The 25,374-nt window shown below is 35.1% G+C and overlaps 1 protein-coding gene across 1 annotated transcript in view; it reads left to right on the top strand.

The window, feature by feature from the left end:
• The window catches only part of NBN (nibrin), a 59,014-nt gene that overhangs the window by 13,543 nt on the left and 20,097 nt on the right, over positions 1–25,374 (top strand). Inside the window, 10 exon segments of the mRNA XM_027131369.1 lie at positions 1,603–1,720; positions 2,337–2,530; positions 7,664–7,761; positions 13,041–13,170; positions 15,425–15,700; positions 17,788–18,223; positions 22,044–22,077; positions 22,080–22,108; positions 23,304–23,459; positions 24,728–24,841. Coding sequence (XP_026987170.1) covers positions 1,603–1,720; positions 2,337–2,530; positions 7,664–7,761; positions 13,041–13,170; positions 15,425–15,700; positions 17,788–18,223; positions 22,044–22,077; positions 22,080–22,108; positions 23,304–23,459; positions 24,728–24,841 — 1,585 coding nt within the window.

Raw genomic sequence — 25,374 nt, 5'->3', positions numbered from 1 at the left:
TTTTGCCAGTACCATGCTTTTTTTTTTAATTAAAAATTTTTTTTAATTTTTAAAATTTTTTGGCTGCGTTGGGTCTTTGTTGCTGTGAGCAGGCTTTCTCTAGTTGTGGCGAATACGGGCTACTCTTCGTTGCGGTGTGAGGGCTTCTCATTGCAGTGGCTTCTCTTGTTGCGGAGCACGGGCTCTAGGCACGCGGGCTTCAGTAGTCGTGGCATGTGGGCTCAGTAGTTGTGGCGCACGGGCTTAGTTGTTCCGTGGCATGTGAGATCTTCCTGGACCAGGGCTCGAACCCATGTCCCCTGCGTTGGCAGGCGGATTCTTTTTTTTTTTAATCTTTTCTTTATTTATTTATTTTAATTTATTTATTTTTGGCTGCTTTGGGTCTTCGTTGCTGTGCGCGGGCTTTCTCTAGTTGCAGCGAGCGAGGGCTACTCTTCGTTGCCGTGTGCGGGCTTCTCATCACGGTGGCTTCTCTTGTTGCGGAGCACGAGCTGTAGGCACACGGGCCTCAGTAGTTTTGGCGCATGGGCTTAGTTGCTCTGCGGCATGTGGGATCTTCCCGGACCAAGGCTCAAACCTGTGTCCCCTGCAATGGCAGGGAGATTCTTAACCACTGCGCCACCAGGGAAGTCCCACACTCTCTTGATTACTGCTGCTTTACATTAAGTCTTGGATTGTGTAGTGTTAGTACTCCAACCTCGTTCTTCTTCCTTAATATTGTGTTGGCTGTTCTGGGTCTTTTGCCTCTCCATGTAAACTTTAGAATGTTTGTTAACATTCACAAAATAACTTGCTGGGAGTTACTGGGATTGTGTTTAATCTATAGATGAAGTTGGGAAGAACTGACATGTTGACAATATCGAGCCTTTCTATCCATGAACATTAATAATTTTTACTAGAAGGTAGAGAGAAACTAAAAGTCTGCTCAGTTATGAATAGCTGTAACAAAAGATCTGATTATATAGAAAGTTGAAACTATGAACTGAATTATATGTTGATTTTACTTCTCTATTTTCTTCTTTTCCCTAATCTCTATGGATGATTAAGATGTGTTTATAGTGTTACATTAAAGAGCTAAAAGATTGTGTTTTTAAATCTTTGGGAATTTTATTTAAACTCACAAAATGTAGGTTTTAAAATTCCCTGAGCTTCTCCAAAGAGATTTGTAACAAAACACTTATAGCAGTAGTTCATAGAATTACAATATGAACATTATTACTAATACTTACTGGTTCCTAAGCAAGCACACAGCATGCTAATAGAATTTGATCTTTAATGGATGATGTTTCAACCATTTGGTTTTGGGTTTTTTTTTTGGTTTGTTTTTACTTTTTTAAAAAACTTTTTAATTACTTTTTCTCTCTTAACTATTTGTAATTTACGTAAGTTGTTTGATTCATATATATTTAATTGTATCTCATTATGAGTCCTTAAGTCCCAGATAAAACTCTTAATTTTTTAATAATATAATGGTATTATGCAAATTAAGCCTTTCTAGTGTCTAGATTGCCATTCCATTTAAAAATCTAATGTTATACATTAGATTATACATACATACAGTGTAGTGTATAATTAGAATGTACTTTATTTTATTTTTTATAGTTTTTACCCACCTATTGATGAACCAGTTATTGGAAGTAAAAATATTGATCTGTCAGAACGACAGGAAAGAAAACAAATCTTCAAAGGGAAAACATTTGTCTTTCTAAATGCCAAACAGGTAATGTTATAAGCTAAATTTTTGTAAAGAAAATGTTATAAACTAGGATAAATTACTACTGTTGTCAATAGTTGTTAATACACTTCCTTTTGAGATTTTGTGTAGAAGTGTGAAGTGAAATAAAAAACTGCCCAGGCACCAGAACTTGCCCAGCGTTCATGTATATGACTATGGCATTTCTTAATATCTCTTAATTGGCTTATTAATTAAGTTTATATAAATACGTACAGGGAGGAGACCAAAAACTTTGGTTTAAGTTCTAACTTGTTCGGTTAGTAAGCAGCTGTTGAATGTCTTCTGTGTGCTGAAATGACAGTTCCAGGAGTTAATTTTGCAAGTGGAAAAATCATGCAAGTAAGCCCACAGTTACAGTGCTGTGTGAAGAGGAGCTGTAGATGATGTAAGGATTCCAGGGCTGCAGTGGTACCTGGTGAACTAGGGATTTTCTCAGAGTGGAAGCTCAGATTGTCCTCTCAGGAAGTATTATAAAATCAATTTTTCTTCAATTCTGCTTATATTTTATTTCCCAAATCAAATTCTTATAATTTTAAGAATGTATTCAAGACATTAATTATGGCTATTTCATTATTTTTTTTCTTTTTCTTTCCATTTTTAGCATAAAAAATTAAGTGCAGCAGTTGTATTTGGAGGAGGAGATGCTAGGTTGATAACAGAAGACAATGAAGAAGAAGATAGTTTCTTTTCAGCTCCTGGAACTTGTGTTGTTGATGTAGGAATAACAGACTCACAGACCTTAATTCCTGACTCTCAGAAAAAACGGATTCATTCAATTATGGATATACTCCAGAGGTACAGAATTATCTTTATTAGTTAAAAAAAAGGGCAGGTAGGTGATTTTATAGGTAACTTTTTTTGCACTCCACATAATAATGTAAAGGTATATACAAGAATTATTGTAAAGATTTTATTGTGTATGGTACTTGGAAATTTATTGACTTAGTATGCTAGAAATAGAATATATTTATCCATGTCAGTTTTATCTCAATATTTATTTTCTGCTGCTTTTTTGTTACTTTAATAGAATTTGCAGAATATACCTCTCTTAATAAAGCAGTATTTGTTTTTCTCTAGAATATGTAGTTGAGAAAGTTAAAACTCAAATGTAAAATTGTTCTGAAATAGCCTCAAGCTGGAATGTATTTTTCCTTTGTTTATTACCCATCGAAAATTTGTATAAAAATTAGGCTATTATGGCTATATAGGCTGTTATGGGAAAGCAGGAAAAAAAGTATCAAGTATCCTAGAATAGTGTTTGTAGTGTGGAGGGGAGGCAGTTTGAAAGCACTAAAGCAAGGATTTTTTTCCTGGACTCTTTACTGGTGTTAATAATCTTAGCATTTTTGAAGCACAAAGTAAAAAAATCAGCCTTGGCAGTCCGTTGACTGAATTTCTATTCACCTAGTAAAAAATAGTTAGGGCTGGGACTTCGCTGATGGTCCAGTGGCTAAGACTCCACGCTTCCAATGCAGGGGGCCTGGGTTCGATCCCTGTTGAGGGAACTAGATCCCACATGTTGCAACTAAAAGACCCTGCATGCTGCAACTAAAGATCCTGCATGCTGCGACTAGAAGATCCTGCACACCACAACTAAGACCCAGCATGGCAAAATAAATAAATAAATATTTTTAAAAAATAGTTAGGGCCTAGGGTATTTATATGTCTAAAAAGTCCATAAAATAAGCTCTCCACAGTATTCATTTTTCCTGACCCAGGAGTCCTTCTGACCATGAAGACTGCTTTTTTTTAAAATGGGTTTGCCAAAGTAAAAAGTAAAATTTCAGTCATGTATCCCATAAATATTTTGCTTAATGGAGATGTGTTAACTGCTGTGAAAAAGAAAATATTTGTGTAACAAAAATACCATCTTACTACTACAACCAAAATATACTGTGATTCTGTTGTGTTTTAGGCACTGGGAATATAATGGTTAACAAGATAGCTATGGACCCTGCCACCACTGGAGCTTACTGTCTAGAGGAAAAGACAGATAAAGACAAGTAAACAGATAATTACAAATGTGTATAAGAAAGCAGAATAACAGGGCAGAGGGGAGAAGTTTATTTTAAATAGAGAAGGCTTCTTTCAGGCAGTATTTTACTTATGACCAGTTTACCAGTCTTTAAAAGCCATGCTGAACAATAGCAATAATAGCTTATTTACATAATACTATATACTGTAGCAGGTCCTGTTCTAAGAGTTCTACATATATTAAGACATTTAATCCTCATACAATCATGTGTATTTTTACTGTTATGTTCCCCGTTGTGCAGAGAGGGCAAAAGGGGATTTGAGTAGAACACAGGGAGCGAGCAGAGGAGCCAGGATGTGAATACATGCAGTCTGGTTCCAGAGTCCATGCTCTTTACCATTACATCTTGCTGCCTTGCTGGAGTGGAGGTTGCTCAGAGGCTGGTGACTTGATCATGAGATGACATTTTGTTCTGTACTCTCTGGATCCTGTTTCAATTTGGTCATAAAGAGAGGACAATTTTACAGTTTGAGAAAGACTATCACTTAAAATAACACCTGTCCATTTAGTCCAAGCCATTGATAGCAATTGAAGGTACAGTTATATCAAACCAGTAAAGTCAGCTATTGACTGAATTTCAGACAATAGGGCAACACTGGGATGGGTTAGTGCCATGGTGCTATTGATTAGTTGTCAGAAGTGGGTATAGGATATCAGTGATTAAAATTAAATATCTCTGAAAAAGATTAGAAGTCTAGGGGAACAATATAACCCTGATTTTTGTTCTTGCTGAGATATTTTCCCAATGTCTTAGCCCATATTTGGGAACTCTTCCTGTTACTAATTTAATTATTTTCTCTTTATCCTCTCCTCCTTTGCCTTATCCTCTTCTCACCTGTTCCACAGCTTTGCATAAAATTGAATGAATCATAATCTTTGGATCATGATACACCGTCATCACTGAACTATAAATAATACACATTCATTTTGTTCACTAATTATTTAGTTAGTTATTTTAAATAAATTTTTATTATTGTAAACTGCTACTGAGATTATCTTTGTATGTTTCCTATTGGTACTTGTGCAGGATTTTCTTTGGGATATATTACTACATTACTAGGGTTAGAACACTCAACAGTATCAAACTGTTTTCCGCTTTATACTCCCACCCACGGTATATAAGAGATTAAGTTAGATGCATGTCATTTTCAATACTCGGTATTTTCAGACTATCATTTTTGCCAATTTAATGGATATATAATCATATCTTGTGATTTTGATTTGTATTTCCCTGATCACCAGTGATGGTTAACGTTTCTTCAAAAGTTTATTAGATGTTAATTTTTCCATCTTTGTGAAATACATGTCTCTTGCCCAGTTTTCTATTGGGATAATTGTATTCTTTTTTTGTTTTAAATACAGATTTCCCCAGTTTTATGTGTTCTTGTGTGTGTAGTGTATGTGTGTGTATTTAGTTCTATATAATTTTATTACATGTGTAGGTTCATGTATTCACCATAGTTAAGATACAGAACAGTTCCATCACCACAAGAATCCCTTGTGTTGTTCTTTTATAACCACACACCCCTCGCTACCTCCCCCTCCATGTCCCTAAACTTTGGCAACCACTAATTTCTTCTTCATTTCTAAAATTTATTATTTAGAAAATGATATATAAATGAAATCATACAGCATGTAACCTTTTAGAATTTTTATTTTCACTCACCATAATTCCTCAGAGATTCATCTAGGTTTTGTGTATCAGTAGTTCATCCTTTTTTTATTGCTGAGTAGTGTTTCATGGTATGGATAACCATGGTATGGATATTGTCTCTTTAATTACATTTTCTAGTTTACTGTTGATGTATAGAAATTCAGCTGACATTGATATTAATCTCATATCCCACCACCTCGTTGGACTCCCCTTTTATTTCTAATACTTTATAGTCTTTTTTTATATAAACCATATCATCTATAAATAATATTTCTCTCCTCCTTTTTAATCCTTTTTGCCTCTGGTACTGCTCTCTCTCTTTTATTCTCTTGGTTTTGGACCAACTGGGACATCCAAAGCTGTTGGATAGAAGTGGTGATAGTAGCCACCACATTTATCTCACTATTGACTTTAAAAGTAATGCTTCCAGTATTTCCCCATTTAAGATGATGTATGTCTTATAACATCATTATTAAATGTGTATTTTGTTTTACATAGCCAATCTTTTATAACTAATTTTCATGATATGACGTATGTATAGTTTCAAAAGTATTAGTAGGGTAGTAAAATACCAATTTTGAATTGCCTGAAATACAAGTAGGTGTATGTGATCACTTGATGATAATACTTTTTAAAATCTTTTTTTGTGTGTTATGATAAATTCACTTAGAGTTCAAGTCTAAGTTAAACTAATACATATAAAACAATGAATGTTAAGCATTTGAAAAATAACTTTTAGACTACTACAGCCACTTAAAATACATATACTATTCTGTAGTATGGATATACTATGGTTTGTTGAGTCATCCATCCATTGAAGGACATCTGCATTTTTCCAGCTTTTGTTACAAATAAAGCTGATATGAACATTCATATACAGGTTTCTTTGTGAACATAAGTGTTTATTTCTCTGGAATAAACTCCCAAGAGTGCAGTTTCTGGATTATATGGTAATTGCGTATTTGTGTGCCTTTTTTTTTAATTTGTAGGAGTTTTTTATATATTCTTGGCATTAATCCTTTTTTCACTTGTATGTGATTACATAAAAGATTGCAGAATCTGTTACCACTTTGTAAATTAACTTTTTATTGTGTTGATGAATGAAAGCCCTTAATTTTAATATCCTAAAAATTAACAATCTTTCATAGTCAGTGCTTTTTGTATAAGAAATCTTTTTCTACTCATAGATCAAAAAGATATTCACCTATATTTTTTACTAATTTTTACTAGTATTTTGATATTTTGTTTTTGAAATTTATTTTTGATCTATCTGGAATTGATTCTGTTTTATACCAAGGGACCTTACATGCATGGGAATGTTTTTGGCCGTCTTTTCCATTGAGCAATATGTCTCTTAAACTAATACCACGTTTACTACATTGTCTTAATTACTATAACAGTTTAAGTCCTCATATCTAGTAGGACAAATATTTTCTTTCTGCTCTTCTTCAGAAGCATCCTGGCTATTCTTGGCTTTTTATTTTTCCATATACATTTTAGAATCATCTTTTTAAAAACTTAACAAAAAAACAAATGTTAAGCATTTGAAAATGACTTGTTAAGCTACTACAACCACTTAAAATATCTCTACAATAAGTATTAAAAGGAGTTTTAAAGCTCTTAAAATTTGAGGTTTAGTTTCTATGTAGCATTATTAAGTTATATTAAATTATGTTTTATAAAATCAGTCATTATTCACATTACAGAATAACAGAAGATAGGTTCACCATAAGATTCCTTTAATAAGAAGATTCATTAATACATGTAAATTTGGTAAAATGATTTGATTTACTAACATACGTATAGATGTAGCTTATTTATAGTTCTTTGTACTTTTCTCCCTCCTTATCCTTCTCCCCTCTTTTTCTCTCTTTTAAGTTTTATCTTAGGATTCTAGTAACCATAGATTTGCTTTAAAAAATCTTTTTTATTGCTTCATCTGGGTATTACTATTATTCTGAAAATTACAGAGTTTTAGAACTGGAAGGATCTGTATCCTTTACTCTAGACCTTTGTTTTACAGATGAAATAATTGAATTACTAAAAGGTGGTGAACTTGCCCAATGTAACATTGCTCCAGTGAATAAGCTAGTACTATAGGTATTTGCAGTTCTCTCTGTACCATAAAATAGTGATGTCACTTTGCGGGGGGGTGGAAGATAGATTCAGTTTGACATCATCTTAATAAAAGTTGTTAGTTTTAATATATCATCATACTTAAACTATTTTATTCTAACAGGCAAGGTCTTAGACCTATTCCTGAAGCAGAAATTGGATTGGCAGTTATTTTCATTACTACAGAGAATTACTGTGATCCTCAGGGCCAGCCCAGTACAGGTAATTAAAATACTATTTTATTGATTCTTTAGCAACTTTATTTTATAAATTGCTGATTGGCTGTATCTCCATTATTTTTTTAAATATTTATTTATTTATTTGGCTGCATCGGGTCTTAGTTGTGGCACGCAGGATCTTTGTTGCAGCACGCGGGCTTCTCTCTAGTTGTAACGTATGGGCTCTAGAGCGCACGGGCTTTGTTGCCGCGCAGCATGTGGGATCTTAGTTCCCCAACCAGGTATCGAACCCACGTCCCCTGCATTGGAAGGCAGATTCTTAACTACTGGACCACGAAGGAAGTCCCTGTATGTATGTACTATACTTGCCACAGGTGACCATCTTCACTGTCTTTTAAAAGCCATATGTTTATCTGTTCATTTATTCATTCGATAAGTATTTGTGGCTGCCAAGTACTAGGCACAGTTGTAAGTACTGAAGATACAGTGGTGAATAAAGTAAACAAGATACTTGTTACTGTGAACTTTATATTCTAAAAGTCAGGATTCAGACAGTTAACAAGCAAACAAACACATCTGATAAGTTCTGTTAAGGACAAGTACAAAGAGAAAGCTAAAACAAGATGATGTGATAGTGACTGGGAGTAGGCTATTTTAGATTGGTAGTCAGGGACAGTCTCACTTAAGATGTCATATTTGAGCCTCACACGTCCTGAATGATGAGAAAAGGCAGCCATGGGAGGATATGGATAGCAGAATTCCAGGTAGAAGGAACAGATCACAATCGTGTCTGCGTGGAGAATGGATTCCAGGGGTCCAAAATGGAAGTGGGGATATGAGTAGAAGCTTTTGTGGAGGTCCAGGTGAGAGAGAGCCTGGTGCCTTGGACCATGGTGGTAGTAGTAGAGATGCAGAAAAGCAAATAAATTCAGGCCAAATTTTGGAACTAGACCCAGCACGTCTTGCCCGTGGAGGATTTAGAAACAACTCCTAATCTTTTGGCATGAGTAGCTGGTTGGGTGGTGATGCCATTTTACAGAGATGAAGAATACATATTATAATTATCTCAGTGTTGACTATCACAAAAGCCAGTTTACTCAGGGCAGCTATTACCCCTTGGTTTGTTTTTTGTTTTTTGTTTTTTTGGTACACGGGCCTCTCCCGTTGCGGAGCACAGGCTCCGGACGCGCAGGCTCAGCGGCCATGGCTCATGGGCCCAGCCGCTCCACAGCATGTGGGATCTTCCCAGATCGGGGCACGAACCTATGTCCCCGGCATCGGCAGGCGGACTCTCAACCACTGCGCCACCAGGGAAGCCCTACCCCTTGGTTTTTTAAAACTCATTCCCCTACTTTTCTTGATAAGATGATGTTGCCATCAAGAAGATGGTTCATTTATTCTTTTCTTCTCGCTTCTTTACCTTAGATATTTTTACGTTTATTCTTCCTCATAACTTTTCTTTGTCTAGTTATGTGTGCATCCATTTGGTATTTCTTTATACATTTATTTGCCTCCTAAGTTCTTTTTATAGCTATTTGTCAGCAGTTATTGGACTTTGGCTAAAAGACAAGTAAGGGCAGCACTATGTAATAATACACTCCAGGGGATATCATTTACATTGTAGCCCACTGAATGGCACCTATAGAATTGGACAGTGCACCTCCTGATTAGTAATAATAGCTGCTGTCTCTTGAGTCTGCAGAGACTGAAGTATGTGCTTTACACAAGGCATTACAATTTAATCTGCAAAACAATCCTTTTAAGATAGATGACATTGTTTGCATTTTATAGATGAGGGAACTGATGTACAGAGAGGTTAAGAAATTAGCCAGAGGTCACATAGCAAATAATTTGATTCAAACTGACTCTTGAAGTCAAAGCTTTTATGATGTTATTACACTGCTATTATGATTGATGGTGTAGGGGTTACTGGGAGCAGATATAAAAGGATAAACAGACTAGTACTTGGATTTTATGATTTGGTTAAGAATGTTTATTCGCCTGATATCTGTACCCTTTCCCATGAGTACACTAGATATGTTTCTGTCTATACGTGGGTAACCTTCAAATACAGTTTTAAGAGCTTGTGAAGTTTCCATGATAATTGTGATATGGTGAATGTTTCCTCAAAATTCAGGACTAACATTCTTAGAATTTATCCTTAGAGTCAGAAGTCAAAGACCAGCTCTTCAACCTCTCTTAGAGAGAAAACTACTTTGATGTGGATACCAAAATGAGCCTTATTCTTATAGAAGCTGTCCATTAGAAAGCTCCACAGCCCTTTAGAAATAGCATGTACTGTAAATACTATTTTGTTGATTGTGCATTTCTGTTCTGTTACAGAAAAAAATAAAACGCTATGTGTAATTTCAGACTTTAACAACACAACAAAAAATATGTAAAAATAAACAATCATTGGGTCTATGTGAGTATCTCCTCTTGTCCCAGGTCCCTGTTTGGAACAACTGTCCTCTGTTCTCTTTTAGAAAACTAATCTCAACTAGCTATATGCTTCAGAAACATTTTTTTAAAATTCAAATTCACATTCTCTGTATTCCAGGATATTCTGGGATGCAGCCAAGGCATCAGATTTTTTTGGTTTCTTTTGCTTGATTTTAACCTCCTGTTTGTCATATAAACTCCAAGAAACTAGGGAAGGACTGAACTAGAGAGGAACCTTCTTTTATATAAATGGAGGAGGCACTCAGACTATAAATTTAAGTCATTTTTTTACTCATACAAGACTTGAAATTGTTCCTCTGTAGCTTCTGCTCAAGAGGTCTGCTACCATCCCTTCCCACAGCCACTGCCCTATTTAACCCTCCATGTCTTTATTTCCTGAGGGCTGTTCTAACCGCCCTCAGTAAGGTCCTGCCTCCATATTCATCTCTGCAGTTAATATTTCACTTTGCCACTAGAATCACCTTCCCTTCTCCCAAAAACTTTTACTAGTTCTTATTATCTATAGAATAAATCCCTGAGCCCTTTGTCTAGACTTTCGAGCCTTCAACAGTTTAGCTGTAGCCTATCTCTTCCCATCCTCATCTTTTTTTAATATACTTCCCTACAGAATACATACGCCATATTTTTTTATGTGCCATACTCCTTGACCTTGCTCATCATGGTCCTTGTTCCTAGAATGCTAGCACTGCTCTTCAAAATCTGACCCCTTCCACAAATGCTCACCTCTTTCGTGAAGTTTTTCTAGGTTTTTTCCTCTCCCATAACTCTTCTCCAAGTCAGGTTAATTATTTTGGTTTTTTATACCCCAGTAACTTTTTTTTTGCATTCCAGTTAGAACTTTTTCCTACTTTGAAGCATAGCCAGTTGTTTCCATGCCTCTTTCAGCCACTAGACTGATTATAAACTCTTACTAATTTTGGTTTCTCTGACATCACCAAGCCCAATACTTGTTTATAGTTGGTATAAATATTTGCTTAATTGAACTAAGTTATTGGTACACAAGATTATCTTTGCTAGGGTGGAGCAACAAAATTTTATCATCCACTGTTAGAAATGTATTTATGGCCAGAAGGTCCTTAAAGATCATCTAATCTTTCTATTAAAAGGTAAGAGACCTCAAGGCTGAGAAAAGTTAAGGTCCCATAAATAAAACAGCCAAGACAATCCTAAAATTGGGGTTTTGTGACTGCTAGACCAGCATCTTTTCTATTGTGTTATTTCATATGGGAACAAGGTCATAAGGAATTGATAAAAAATCTACATTATAATTAGTAGTATTATTTCTTGCACATATTCATAGGTAGATCTGTGTGGGTTCCAAGTCATAGACATCAGACTTACAAACAATTTTAGAACACGGCTAGTTTTGGGGGGAACAGAGTGAATGCATGTCTTCTTTCCTCCCTTTTTCTCCTTTGTTTCCTCCTTTCCTTCCATATTCATTCATTTATCTTTCAACAAGTATTTATTGAACCTTGTTATATGCCTTTAATTACTCTAAACACTTGGAATAAAGAGGTGAGCAGAGTAGAGCAAATCCCTACCCTCCTGGTATTTTAGCAAGGAGAATATTATAAATAATCCTATTGGCAGACATTAGTTATTCTGGGTCATTAGATTCAGCTTATGAATATTTCTTTTAATGGTTATATACACATTTATAATTATTATTTTTTGCAAACTGTGCAAGCTAAGAAGAATTTTAGGGATATGTATGTATAAGGAAATGCCAGTGAGCTAAGGTGGTCATATAAGGAGAGTGGCAGAAGTAAGTTAAATACCTGAATTTGGAATCAGTTACAAACATTTTATTAAACACATCCTGTGTCAGGAGCTAACAGAGTGGTAATTTAGCTTTGATACTTAATAAATGTCAACTTAAAATTTTTTTTTCAGTTAATTTAATTCTGTTAACTTATTTATATCCATTATATACCAAACATTGCTCAGAGATGAGATACAGAAATGAGCAAGACTCAGTCCCTGTTCTCAAGGAGGTTCCAAGTCTAATAAGAGAAAGTAACAAGTAAACAAGTACGGTATACAGTGATGATAACAGCTAACACTTCATAGTCCTTACTATGTTCCAAGCATTTTTCTAAGTGCTGTCCATATATTAGTTCACTTTGCCCTTAAAACAATATGTGAGGAAGAAACAGCATGTAATTATCCTCATTTCATAGATGAGGAAACTAAGGCATAGAGAGGTTAAGTAATACAGGTCACACAGCTAGTGTTAAAAAGTTAGTAAGAGTGTGTTAACAGTTAGTAGAGTGATGTAAAGGGTGGTATGGGATTTAAAATGAGGGGCATCTAATTCAATGTGGGAGGTTCAAGAGAAGTATTCCAGAAGAGTGGCACTTGAATTAAATTGCTATTTTGGTATATAAAGTGATGAAGTAATCATTATGGTTTTCTGGAGTAGCCAAAAAATTTATGTCTAAAACTGTTCATCTCTTCTTTTCAAATAGTATATTCCTTCTAAAAATTAAATTCACATTGATTTTGATTTGTGTAGACAGTAGATATACTTTCTGTGGGGGAGAAATTTTAATTTTTGGTCTCCTGACTAAAGCATAATTTGAATTAGAATTTAAGTTGAGTTTGTTTTTATTTAAGTTGATAATAGTTTAACCTGAAGGATTTGATGTGTCTTTAAAATGATTTATTTCAGATAAGCCCATCACAGATGCCAATAGGCTGCTGCTCATAGGCTGTTTTGTTAAGTATTTGACTGGAGACAACTGTGTGCTATAGTTAATTCTCTCAACATGGCACAGTCCTAACAATTCTAAGTGACCAAATGTCTATCTTGTGTCTAGCAATTGTGATTCTTTCTTTCACTTCTGTGATTTACAGGATTGAAGACAACAACTCCAGGTCCAAGCCTTTCCCAAGTCTTACCAGCCAATGAAAACTTAATGCCAGGTGCCCCAGTGAATACTACAACATATGTAGCTGATACACAATCAGAGCAAGGAAATAAATGGTAAAGCTTCATTGTTAATGAACTATTGTTATTATTCTATCAATAAATTAATAGTATATTCAAGAAGTAAAGTCAATGCCTGTATCAAGTCATCTCTTGGGAGATAAAGAATTGGGAGTGTGGGATGCCAGGGAAAATAATATTTTGGGACAGTGTTTAGCAGACTTTATAAAGCACTAGAGGGACTTCCCTGGTGGCGCAGTGGTTCAGAATCTGCCTGCCAATGCAGGGGACATGGGTTCGATCCCTGGTCCGGGAAGATCCCACATGCCGCAGAGCAACTAAACCCGGGTGCCGCAACTACTGGGCCTGCGCTCTAGAGCCTGCAAGCCACAACTACTGAGGCCATGTGCCGCAACTACTGAAGCCTGCACACCTAGTGCCCATGCTCTGAAACGAGAAGCCACCGCAGTGAGAAGCCTGCACACTGCAAGAAGAGTAGCCCCTGCTCACTGCAACTAAAGAAAGCCCATGTGCAGCAACGAAGACCCAACACAGCCAAAAATAAATATAAAAATTAAAATGAAGCACTAGAGAGTAAATATTTTTGGCTCTGTGGGTCACTGATCTCTGTCACAGCTACTCAACTCTGCCATTGTAGGATTAAAGCAGCCAAAGACAACGTGTAAATGAATGAGTGTGGCTGTGTTCCAATAAAACTTAATTTACAAAAACAAGTGGCAGGCCAGATGTGTCCTGCAAGCTGTAGTTTGCCAACTCCTGAAAATGATAAAGTTTTTTTTTTAATTCCGTGCAAATGTATATGGAAGACTACAAAGAATTATACTGTTTTATTTGTGACTGGTGAAATAAGTTTGAGATCAATTTGTTTCTATTATATGATGTTGCCTGTATGTGAACATTACACAGTTTTAGAGGTACTTTATATGTGTGTACCTGGCTATCTAAATAATCAATATTTGTTCATAAAGGTAGTTTTTTTAGTGGTTCTCTATTTTTTTAAATTAATTTATTTATTTGTTTATTTTTGGCTGCACTGGGTCTTTGCTGCTGCGCGCGGGCCCCCTCCAGTTGTGGCGAGCGGGGGCTACCCTTCGCCGCGGTGCGCGGGCCTCTCACTGCGGTGGCCTCTCCTGTTGAGGAGCACAGGCTCCAGGCGCACGGGCCTCAGTAGTTGTGGCACGCGGGCTCAGTAGCCGTGGCTCGCGGGCTCTAGAGCGCAAGCTCAGTAGTTGTGGCACACGGGCTCAGTTGCTCCGCGGCATGTGGGATCTTCCCGGACCAGGGATCAAACCCGTGTCCCCTGCATTGGCAGGCGGATTCCCAACCACTGAGCCACCAGGGAAGCCCAGTGGTTCTCTATTTGAAAAGGGTTTTTTAAAATAGTTTTTTGGAATTTTTTTTTTTTTCGGAGAGCAAGGGTAGCTCATATGTATCCTATGGCATTTTTCACTTAAGACAGTGTATTTTAAATACTCCATAATGAATTATTCGTATTGGAAGATACTTCTGATTGCACTATATTAGACCATACTTAAATTTTCACTATACCTATGTTTTATATTGAGATCAAAACTTTTAAAAGAGAAACTACAAATTTTTTTAAAACAGAACTTTTAATATAACTTTTAAAAGAGAAACTTAATTTTTTAAAAGTCAGTTGAATGACAAGTTTGGGGTTTTTGGTGAAGTAAGAATAGCAAAAGTAGTATATATTCAACCATAACATTGTAGAACTGTGTGTTTGTGTGTGTGTGTTTAAAATATTTTTCTGATGATCTAGAGTTCTACTCTAGAGTTATGTTCTAGAGACTGCCATCTGGTTGGAATATAACCGTATCAGTTCATCAAAAGTGATCTAAATACCCCATTATATTTGAAATTGGAATGATAGCTTATTCTTTTTATAAATTTCCAGTTTTTATTAATTTTTTTACATGGAAATAATTTTACAATTTTAAACAAAGCAAACATCACTTCAGTATATGACCTGGTATAATTTATAATAGGATACTAGGTTGTTATTCCATGTGTGTTTGGCAGTTTTTTATAGAGCATTCCTGACAGTATGTGCTATAGGGGATGAAGAAGAGAAAGGTATCTTGTCTTCAGGGAGCTTTGATGACAAAGGAGCTACTGTCTTGGGATAGTAAAATATATTCACTAAACTACTGTCTCAAGATAACTATGTTCTAAACCTGTATTACGTTAGTACTACTTAAAGGACTTTGTTTCTGGATAAAAATTGCTGTAAATGTGATTGTTTACCTTGCATTCCTTTCTTTTGCTGCAGTATGAATTTGAGTGAAAGCCCAAAAGAAATCAAAATCTTCGGAATGGAACAAAAGTTCAGAATACCTTCACAAGAAACATCCACTGTGAAGGAACCCCACAAAGTAAACTCTAGTAATAATAATATAGTATCAAATACTCTTGTTAGTATGAAAATCCCAAAATGTCAGCTTTCACCAACTAAATTCCCAGGTGTAAATAAAAGTGGAGATTGGGCTTCTCAGCATCAGCAAACCAACTCCATCAAAAACTACTTTCAGCCATCTACCAAAAAAAGGTATAATTTTTAATAATACTGCTCTGTGTGTCTAAAAATATTAATATTTGTTATACGATTGTAGAATGGTACTAAGTCCATGTTCTGCTTAAGTATGCTTCTGTGGAAAGCTGTGGCCCTTTGAGCTTATTCCCTCTCAGAAATGTCCAAGTCTCCTTCTTCACTAAGGTCATTAGATACATTTTCCCTCATTTTTTTCCTTCTGTTGTTTCATTTGCTCTACTTCTGTTGAAGAAGAGGTTTCCCACACCTCAGTTTTTTTGACCTACCTATTTCCCTTGGTCATGTCTCTCATTTCCTCTAGGACCATGCTTCATCAATTATTCTTAATTTCTATCATGTTTAATATCTTCTTCTAGGTCCTTTTCGTCTGTGTTCAAAGACTCTATCTCATTTTTAGTTTTTAGAACCTTCCCTTGACTTGATTTGTTCCTCTAGCTACTGCCCTTTATCTTTTACAATCACTGTTAAACTTCTCATAAAGAGGAGATTATTGTTATTGTTCCCATTTCTATGTGAAATATTTCTTAACTCGCAATATTTCATCTTGACATGACATCCTTGAAAGTAATCATTGACACAAGTTGCCACCTCTTGTGGCCTTTTGGTAACACTCAACTCTTGAACTTTTGTTCTCCTTCTGGTCTCTTCTTGGCTTTTGTGGTAGTGTCCTATCCTGGGTTTTTTTTGCCTCTCTGACTTTCTCCTTTGCTCCCTTTGAGGACTTCTTTTCTTCCTGCTATGTATATTGTACTTCAGGTTACAGATGATCAGTATATTTGGTCCTGACTTATTCTTTAAGCATCATTTCTACTTTCCCACAGAAATCTCCTGCTTTTTCCCCTAATCATAGGCCTAAAACGTTCTCCCCTATCACTGCCTTGTATATATATTTTTGTTTGTAATTTACTTTGTCAACATCTTTGACTGTTTCTCCTCTGCCTCCCCAAACCAGTATTGCTGATTCTTATTTTCCTTGTCTTATAAATTCCTCTGTTTCCATCTGTTTGTGTTGCTAGCTCTCTGGTTCAAACGCTGATCATGTAAATTATTACAAAAAACTTCTTGATTGGTTTATTTAGGACCCTGACATTAGATTAGTATTATTAAAATATCACTCTAACTGTTCCAGTTCAACATGAATCCAGTAAACTAGAGAGCAGAGACCCAAGTTTTTGTGGGCCTCAGTACAGTTTAAGTGAGTCAGGTATTCAGTACTCATTGAATGAGTACAGTATTGTACAGAATACTGTATACAGTATTCTATACAGAATACTGTATACAATACTGTATACAGTATTGTATACAGAATACTGTATACAGTATTCTATACAATACAGTATTGTATAGATACAGTATTGTATAGAATACCCTTAGTCATATACTTACATATTACTTGCAGTATATAGTTTATACTGTATTCTGGATTTAGCCACTTTAACTTACTATCTTGAATCTAGCTCTCATTAACCCATCAGAATTTAGTCCCAGGGTAATTTTTCCATGTCCACAGGTTCCCTACATTATAAAGTAAGCTGTTGTTTTCTGACAAGTCTTTTTTTTTTTTTTTTTTTTTACGGTACGCAGGCCTCTCACTGTTGTGGCCTCCCCCGTTGCCGAGCACAGGCTCTGGACACGCAGGCTTAGCGGCCATGGCTCACTGGCCCAGCCGCTCCGCGGCACGTGGGATCTTCCTGGACCGGGGCACGAACCCGTGTCCCCTGCATCAGCAGGTGGACTCTCAACCACTGTGCCACCAGGGAAGCCCCAAGTCTTTTATATTTTATATTTTTCTACCTTTTCCTCCACACTGATTCATCAACTACTGCAACTTCCAGAAAAGAAGATAGACATTTCCCTATTTTTTAAGCCATGGAATTGACCAGTCCTATCAAAACAGTAGGGTGTGTATGAATTATGTACTGTTTTCAGATGTGTTTTTTTATTTCTGGTGAGATTGTTAATCAGTAAAACCAAGAATATTGTTAATTAAATGAAGAAGGGGCTGAATACTGCCAAACTAAAAAAATTACTTAGCTGTGTTCATTTCCTGTTTTTGTTTTCTTCTCTCCTTTTTTGAACCTAAGGGAAAGGGATGAAGAAAATCAAGAAATGTCTTTATCTAAATCAGCAAGAATAGAAATGTCTTGTTCTCTTTTAGAACAAACACAGCCTACTACATCCTCAGTATGGAACAATAAGGAGCAGCAGAATGAGCCTGTGGAAAGAAACCCAGATAACTCGTATGCAGATATAGATTTAAAATCCACTGTGAAAAATTCTGCCAATAAATCTCTCTCTACAGAAAAACTAAGATCAGAAAAAAGAAAAGAAATTGATGATTTAGCCATAGAAAATGAAGTATTGGAACAGCTATTGAAGAACGCAAAACCAGAGTTAGAAATTGAAGTGAAAGTTCAAAAACAAGAGGAAGATGTCAATATTAGAAAAAGGCCAAGACTGGATATAGAAACAAATGGCCCTTGTAATGATGAAGCAATACCAGAAAGTAACAAAATCTCTGTAAGTAACATTTTTTAATAAGAAGTATTGCAAATAGGAACTTAGAATGTTAAAAAGTACTTGAGGTATTTGTATTGACAGTATGAGCAGTCATGATGTTTATTTGGGGGAAAAAATTAGTATCTTCTACACCTAGTATTAAGTATAAGAATTTGTTGGTTGATAGGGTGAATGTTAAAAATACAATGATTCCTTGACTATATATAATAAATGACAACAAATAAAACTTATTCACGATTTTTTTTTTTAAAGAATCAATTTTATTTATTTATTTTTGGTTGCACTGTGTCTTCGTTGCTGCACGGGAGCTTTCTCTAGTTGCAGCGAGCAGGGGCTACTCTTCGTTGTGGTTGTGGTGCACGGGGGCTACTCTTCATTGCAGTGCGTGGGCTTCTCCGGTGACTTCTCTTGTTGCAGAGCACGGGCTCTAGGCGGGTGGACTTCAGTAGTTGTGGCATGCAGGCTCAGTAGTTGTGGCTCGTGGGCTCTAGAGCGCAGGCTTAGTAGTTGTGGTGCACGGGCTTAGTTGCTCCGTGGCATGTGAGACCTTCCTGGAGCAGGGCTCGAACCCGTGTCCCCTGCATTGGCAGACGGATTCTTAACCACTGCGCTACCAGGGAAGTCCCCATGATTGTTTTAATAGATTTCCAGGCTGTACTATTTTATTATATCAGACATTTGGCCATGATGGTAAGTATAGGAGGGACTTTAATAGAGTAAACAGGCACAGAGAGATGAAGAAAGTTAGTAAAAACAAAGTATCTGCTAAATGAATTTTTAGGATAGAACATGTATAACATCACTCGGGATTTTTAATTTTCATTTTTATCTTTAATGTTCTGTCCTCTTTTCATGAAGTTGGTATATTTGTCTTACCCACTTTGGTCTAAGAAAACTCTTTATTTTGTATTTTATGCATCATTAAGTTGCCTACTGTTGGTAGACTGGTTACCTCATTAGGTGAGAGCACAGGTACAATGATTTGATAAGCATTTGTTGAGAACCTAGTGTGTATCAAGCACGATATAAATCTATAACTACTATTGAAAAATCAAAATATATGTCCTGTTTAGCCTATATACTGGCATCTTCATATGAGGTAGAAAATCCTCAATGTTTGTTATTCCTTATGAGTGAATACTTAATGCCATTTTGTGGACCAGCTGCATCAGAATCACCTATTGAGCTTTTTAAAAATAGGGATTCCCAGACCAAAGCCCCAGAGATCCTGATTCAGCACATCCAGTTTTCTTCCCAGAATAAGTTCCCTCACTGTATTAGTTAAGAATTCCTTTTGCTGTCTTTAAAAAATTCTAAAATCAGTGGCTTGAATAAGATAGGGCCAAGATTTACATGCTGTATAATGATATCAGGGAATATAATTATTTTATTTTGCTCTACGATTCTGCAGCATAATTTCCTTTGTCCTTATTTTACTATTTTAGAATTCATGACATTCTGAATAAAAATATGGTACAACATAAATATGTTGTAGCAGACGTTTGGAGAGTGAATAGCAACTCAGTTGTGACACACTTCTGGATATACTAAAGTTAAATCACTGTATTTTAGCACTGTACTTTTTTAGTAAGAACATTGTTAACAAAAGTAATTTTGCTTTCAATGTAAGATAATTTTTTAAAACTTTTTATTTTGAAATAATTGCTGATTCACATGCAGTTGTAAGAAATTATATAGAAAGATTCCATATACCTTTCACCCTGTTTCCCCTACTAGTAACATCTTGCAGAACTTAAGTATAATATCAAAACCAGGAAATTGATATTGATATAATTCATCAACCTTACTCAGACAGTGTGAAATTATTTTTAATTCTTTCATTTTTACTGTTTTAAGAATTTGTTGTCTGAAGGTCCTTGTGGATACTCGTGAATTGATAGAATTACACTTAAATTTTCTAGCTACAGAAGTGATGATCAGAAAAAATATTTTTTAATCCTTTCATTTAAAAAACTTTTTGCACTTTTAAGAAGGCAAAAATGTCATACTTCTCTGGCATTGGATTCCTTAGCTGTATATCAGAAGGGCATTTTCTAAAATATATTGATGATAGAACTACCATTTTTCTGTTTTGGGATTAAATATGGATTCTAGCATGTCTGTAAGATTTACTATAAGCTGAAATAGAGGGCTATTGGCTAGATAACCCTGCTAGGCATTTATCCTTGTGTAAATGACAACTGTGTCGGGGTCTTGGCCTTACTTTCAATTTCCCAGTCTCCATAAAATGCAAACATGTCTCCATATCCTTGTTAACATTCCTCCTCTTAACAGCAACCTCTGTCTACAGAATATCTCTTCTTCACCTCTTTCCATCCTTCTATTCTAAATTAAGGTTTCCTCTTCTCTTACCATATAGCATCTTTGAAAGCCTCACAATTATACCTACCACCTCCTGGATACCATCATGCTATTTATAGCAGCCTGCAGTGAAGTAGTACTATACACATTGAACAGATGTGGAAACTGCAGTGGGAGTTAAGTAACTTGCCAAAGTGACTTAGCTAGGTTTTGACAACTGAGACAAAAATGCAAGGTCCACTCTGTTCTTTTGGCTGTTTCTTTTGTCAGGTTTCTCAGGATGTCATTCATTCACTTATTTGTTCTAGGCATTGGGCATGCTAACATGAAAGGCAGTCTGAGAGAATAAGTTTGATAGGCCTTTAGGAGGTAGAATCTCTAAGACTTGGTGATTGACTCAATATGATAAATGAGGAGAGAGGAAAGAGTGTAGAAGTCCCAAGCTTGCAGTCGAAGGGTCTGGGTAGGCTGTAGTATGATTCTCAGAGATAGGAAATAAAAACTTGCTCAAGAGGTTAAGCAAGTTTGAGGGAGTAGGACAGGATGGGGAAAATGTACGGGGGAGTAATGTACGGGGGAGTAATTCTGATTGTTCTGATTGTAGTAACAACTTCCAGTGGGTAATGTATGTGAAAATACTCAGTAAAAGGGTACATGGTAGGCTTGGAATCAAAATTTTTAATCTTACAACTGACAAATAGCATTAATTTTCTTTAGTCTCTAAGCAAGCACAGAGTACATCTTGCTTTTTCTTTCCAACTTTCTACTTATTAAAATTTTTCTGAATTTTTATTACTGAATCATTGAAAATTTGATGTAAAATGATATGCCCCCCTATTGTATACAAAGGAATTGTAGTTTTTATTGGAAGTATTAGAAAGCTATCTGTGTAATATACTTTTGTCTAGTACGTGGTCTGGATATATGAATATGAAGGATAGTATGATTTTATACAAAGCAGTCTCCATAAATATCTTGAACAATTAAAATAACTGTTTTGGATTAAGGACGACTTAACATTCAATTCTAAATAAATTTAGATAGACTTCTTTAAAAATTTGTTTTTATTTTTGACTGTAAAAGTAATACACGATCATGTAGAAATATGAAAAGTAAAGAAAAACATTACAGTTTGTTGATAATCCTGCCATCTGCAGATAACCATAGTCAATATTTTGGCATTTTTTTTTTAAATCTTATTTTTCAAATTGGACTCAAATGTTAATGCAATTTTATAGCCATTTTAAATTCATTTGTATTATTATCATTTCTCTTATTACATTCTTTAGATGTATAACTTGTATGAACTTAAATTGCTTCTTGTTCTTTACTCTTATACGACAGTCTTTTTATATGTATATTTCTATTCTCACGTCATAGTTTCTCTAGGAAAGATGCTTGAAAGTGAAATAACTGGGTCAAGGGCATGAGTATCTCTAAGATTTTCAGAAAGGTACCATCTTATAACTCTTATGAGCAATATTTTTTATTTCTTTAGCAAGAAAATGAAATTGCGAAGAATTGTGAGCTCAAGAATCACTCTGGTCAACTAAAGAACTATCTGTGAGGGATTTGTATTTTATTTTTATAAAGATTTGACTTGTATGGACCATCATTGCATCAATTTCTGTCAGTCTATATATTCTTAGGATTAATTGATTCTCTTTCTATAATTTTGATCTATTTCATAATTATGCCTCCTCTGGAAATGGATAGATCGTATTATAACCATGGTATAGCAAAAAGAGTATGGACAAAGCCTGAGTGTAATTCCCTGCCCTCTACTCCATAGATAGTGACCTTGAAAACAACAGTTTCACATTTATGAACCTCAAGTCTTTTGTTTATAAAATCAGGTTAACACTTTTACAACAGGGTTGTTGTTTATATCCAAAAGAGTAATGAAATATTTGTAAACTCTAAAACAAAATAGAAAAGTATTAGGCCATTGTTATTTTGAGTTCCTGATTACGTTCTGTCACTGTCGCATGAACCTTTTCTTTTGACTTTTCCCTTTTTTCTTCTCTCCCTGACTGTTTTTATCTTAGTCCTGTTAGCAGCTTCCAAATGGATATATAGTAAAGCAGTTTTAAAAACTAAGATAGCCTTGAGCAGCTGTAAGAATGTGGATATGTAACTAACTAGTTAGTTAATAGTAAGCGACATAAAGAATCTCTTCCAGCAACAGGAAGGAATCTTCAAGCTGATTTAATAATTATTAATCTGGAATAAAAAAGTGGCTTTCAGTTAATGAGGTAGTGTGCCCAGAATTAATGATTGACTTTTTTTGAGGTGTCCAAAATAATAAAAAATATAAATTATTGAAAATCCAAGAAACCTTAAACATAGTATAGAGAACTTCTAGGATGGATTGTATAATAATCATGGTGTATGGTTTTAATGAAAAGAAGCAGACTATTTCTTGCCAAGAAAATGTATACAAGAAGATAAATTGTTTATTGGGATGATTTTTATTAGAATATGCTACTAAATTTCAAACACTATGGTTTTTTAGCCTTCTGTCATAGATAATGTGTTATAAATGTTTCTAAAGTTGTAGAGTAATTGAGTAATTTTCTGGTTTTGAAATAGATATGATTTGATTTCAAGTACAAAGCAGGTGCCAGAAATAAACCTTTTTTTTTTTTCTTTTTTTACTGTTTTTGTGGGTATTTGAACTTTTTTCTGTAAACTCCTAAATGACAAGTAATTTTCCTTTTCCTTCTAATTTCTTCTCTCCATCTTAACACCATTTAAGAACAATGATGAACTTCAGGGTGATGGTGAGATGCTTCCAAAGACGGTGTTACTGACTGAATTTAGGTCACTGGTGGTTCGTAACTCTACTTCCAGAAATGCATCCAGTGTAAATAATGATTATGGTGAACTAAAGAATTTCAAGAAATTCAAAAAGGTATGTATTCCTTTAACTAAAATATCACAAGAGGCCAGTGTTTGAAATGTTTTTAGAAATATGCTAACTAGTAATAAAAGCAGTTTATGTTGAAAAGTGATGCTATTTCTTCTGCTTAAAACAGTTAAAAACTACTAAGGACATAAACTGACACTTAAATGAATATATAAAACAAATTTTATTAAGGTTGAATTCTTTAAAGGTTGCTGTTTACCTGGTTTTTTCTACCTTAAGCAGCAGGCTTTTGGCTGTATCGACAGTGTCCTCCTAGTTCTTTTTTTTTTTTAATGTCTTTTGGCCGCACAGCATGGCTTGCGGGATCCTAGTTCCCCAACCCGGAATCAGACCTGTGTCCTCAGCGGTGAACGTGTGGGGTGCTAACCACTGAACTGCCAGGGAATTCCCATGTCCTCCTATTTTCTAATATTGATCTATGACTACCTGAAGACGTTCTTTAACTTAGGACTTTGTGACAATAACAGATTTGTTCATACTAACTGAGCACATTCAATAATGAAAACTAGGCATTTTATTATTACGTGTGTATATTAAACAAAATATAAATAAGTATACTGAATACCAGATCTGAGTTCCTCCTCCTTTAGGAACTGACAAGATATTTAAGAGAATTTTTTTCCCTTTTTTTTTGAATTTTATTTATTTTTTATACAGCAGGTTCTTATTAGTTATCCATTTTATACATATTAGTGTATATATGTCAATCAGAATCTCCCAGTTCATCCCACCACTACCACCACCCCCTGCCACTTTCCCCCGTTGGTGACCATAACGTTTGTTCTCTACATCTGTGTCTCTATTTCTGCCCTGCAAACCGGTTCATCTGTACCATTTTTCTAGGTTCCACATATATGCATTAATATACAATATTTGTTGTTCTAAGAGAATATTTCTGATCCAGTCTGTATTAATGCATGCTTACTTCATGTTCAGTATCGTGTTGCAAAATCTCATTGTTAAATCAAAATTCAAAAGGCATACTAATTTTTAAAATTAAGTTACCAAACAACAATCAATAATACTCAATAAAAAGAAGCTTAACTGGATTGCCTCTAGTGAAAGAATTTGACTTTTTCTGTATATACTCAAATCAATGAAACAGCTCTATTTCCTCTCACACTCATTTTCATTTATAATATATAAACATCTTTAGTACTTATATGTGATTTACAGTCTTTGTTTTTTTAAGCTTTTTTAAAAAAAAGATTGTCAATTTTTTAGTGCATTTACCAAGGTTTACTATTTAACAGGTCAAATTTCCTGGAGCAGGAAAACTTCCACACATCATTGGAGGATCAGATCTAATAGCTCATCATACCCGAAAGACTACAGAATTAGAGGAGTGGTTGAGGCAGGAAATGGAGGTTAGTAGGAAGTAAGACCCAGTAACTTGTTTGATTTGTATTTTGATCCCTGGTGATTTCCTTAGAGCAAATTCTTCTTAAAACCAAACTTAAGATGAGTGACCTAAGGTTATTCTTTCAGAAAAATTCATGAGTTACAGAGCATTAAGATTAATTTGTACCTTTCCATAACACTTCATTAAGGGACTTCTAGATTTATTGATCATATCCTATCTAATATGCCATCTAAGCCTCAGGAAACCAAACCTCAGTTACAGTGCTCTTTTGGGAAAATATGAACTGCTTTACAGCTCTCTATGTTAGAATGTGGTTTCCAAAAACTCACTGTTTTACAGCTATTGGCTGCAAGTAAATATTTATAAACTACTATAATGAGAACTCACAGGGAAGAATACAAAAATATGCTTCTTTTACTTTCTCCCTGGGTGTTTTGAGTACTAGTGTATGTTATATAACAAGACTGTCCACGTGATCCATAATTCTTTCAACCCCCTTTTTTTTTTTTTTTTTTTTTTTTTTTTTTTTTTTTTTTT

This window comes from Aethalodelphis obliquidens, unplaced genomic scaffold, assembly GCF_003676395.1.
Source record: "Aethalodelphis obliquidens isolate GAN/ISIS:26980383/991018 unplaced genomic scaffold, ASM367639v1 scaffold39, whole genome shotgun sequence".
Taxonomy (NCBI): domain Eukaryota; kingdom Metazoa; phylum Chordata; class Mammalia; order Artiodactyla; family Delphinidae; genus Aethalodelphis; species Aethalodelphis obliquidens.
Note: the sequence above shows the minus strand (reverse complement) of the source record. Positions and strands in the feature narration are given on the sequence as shown.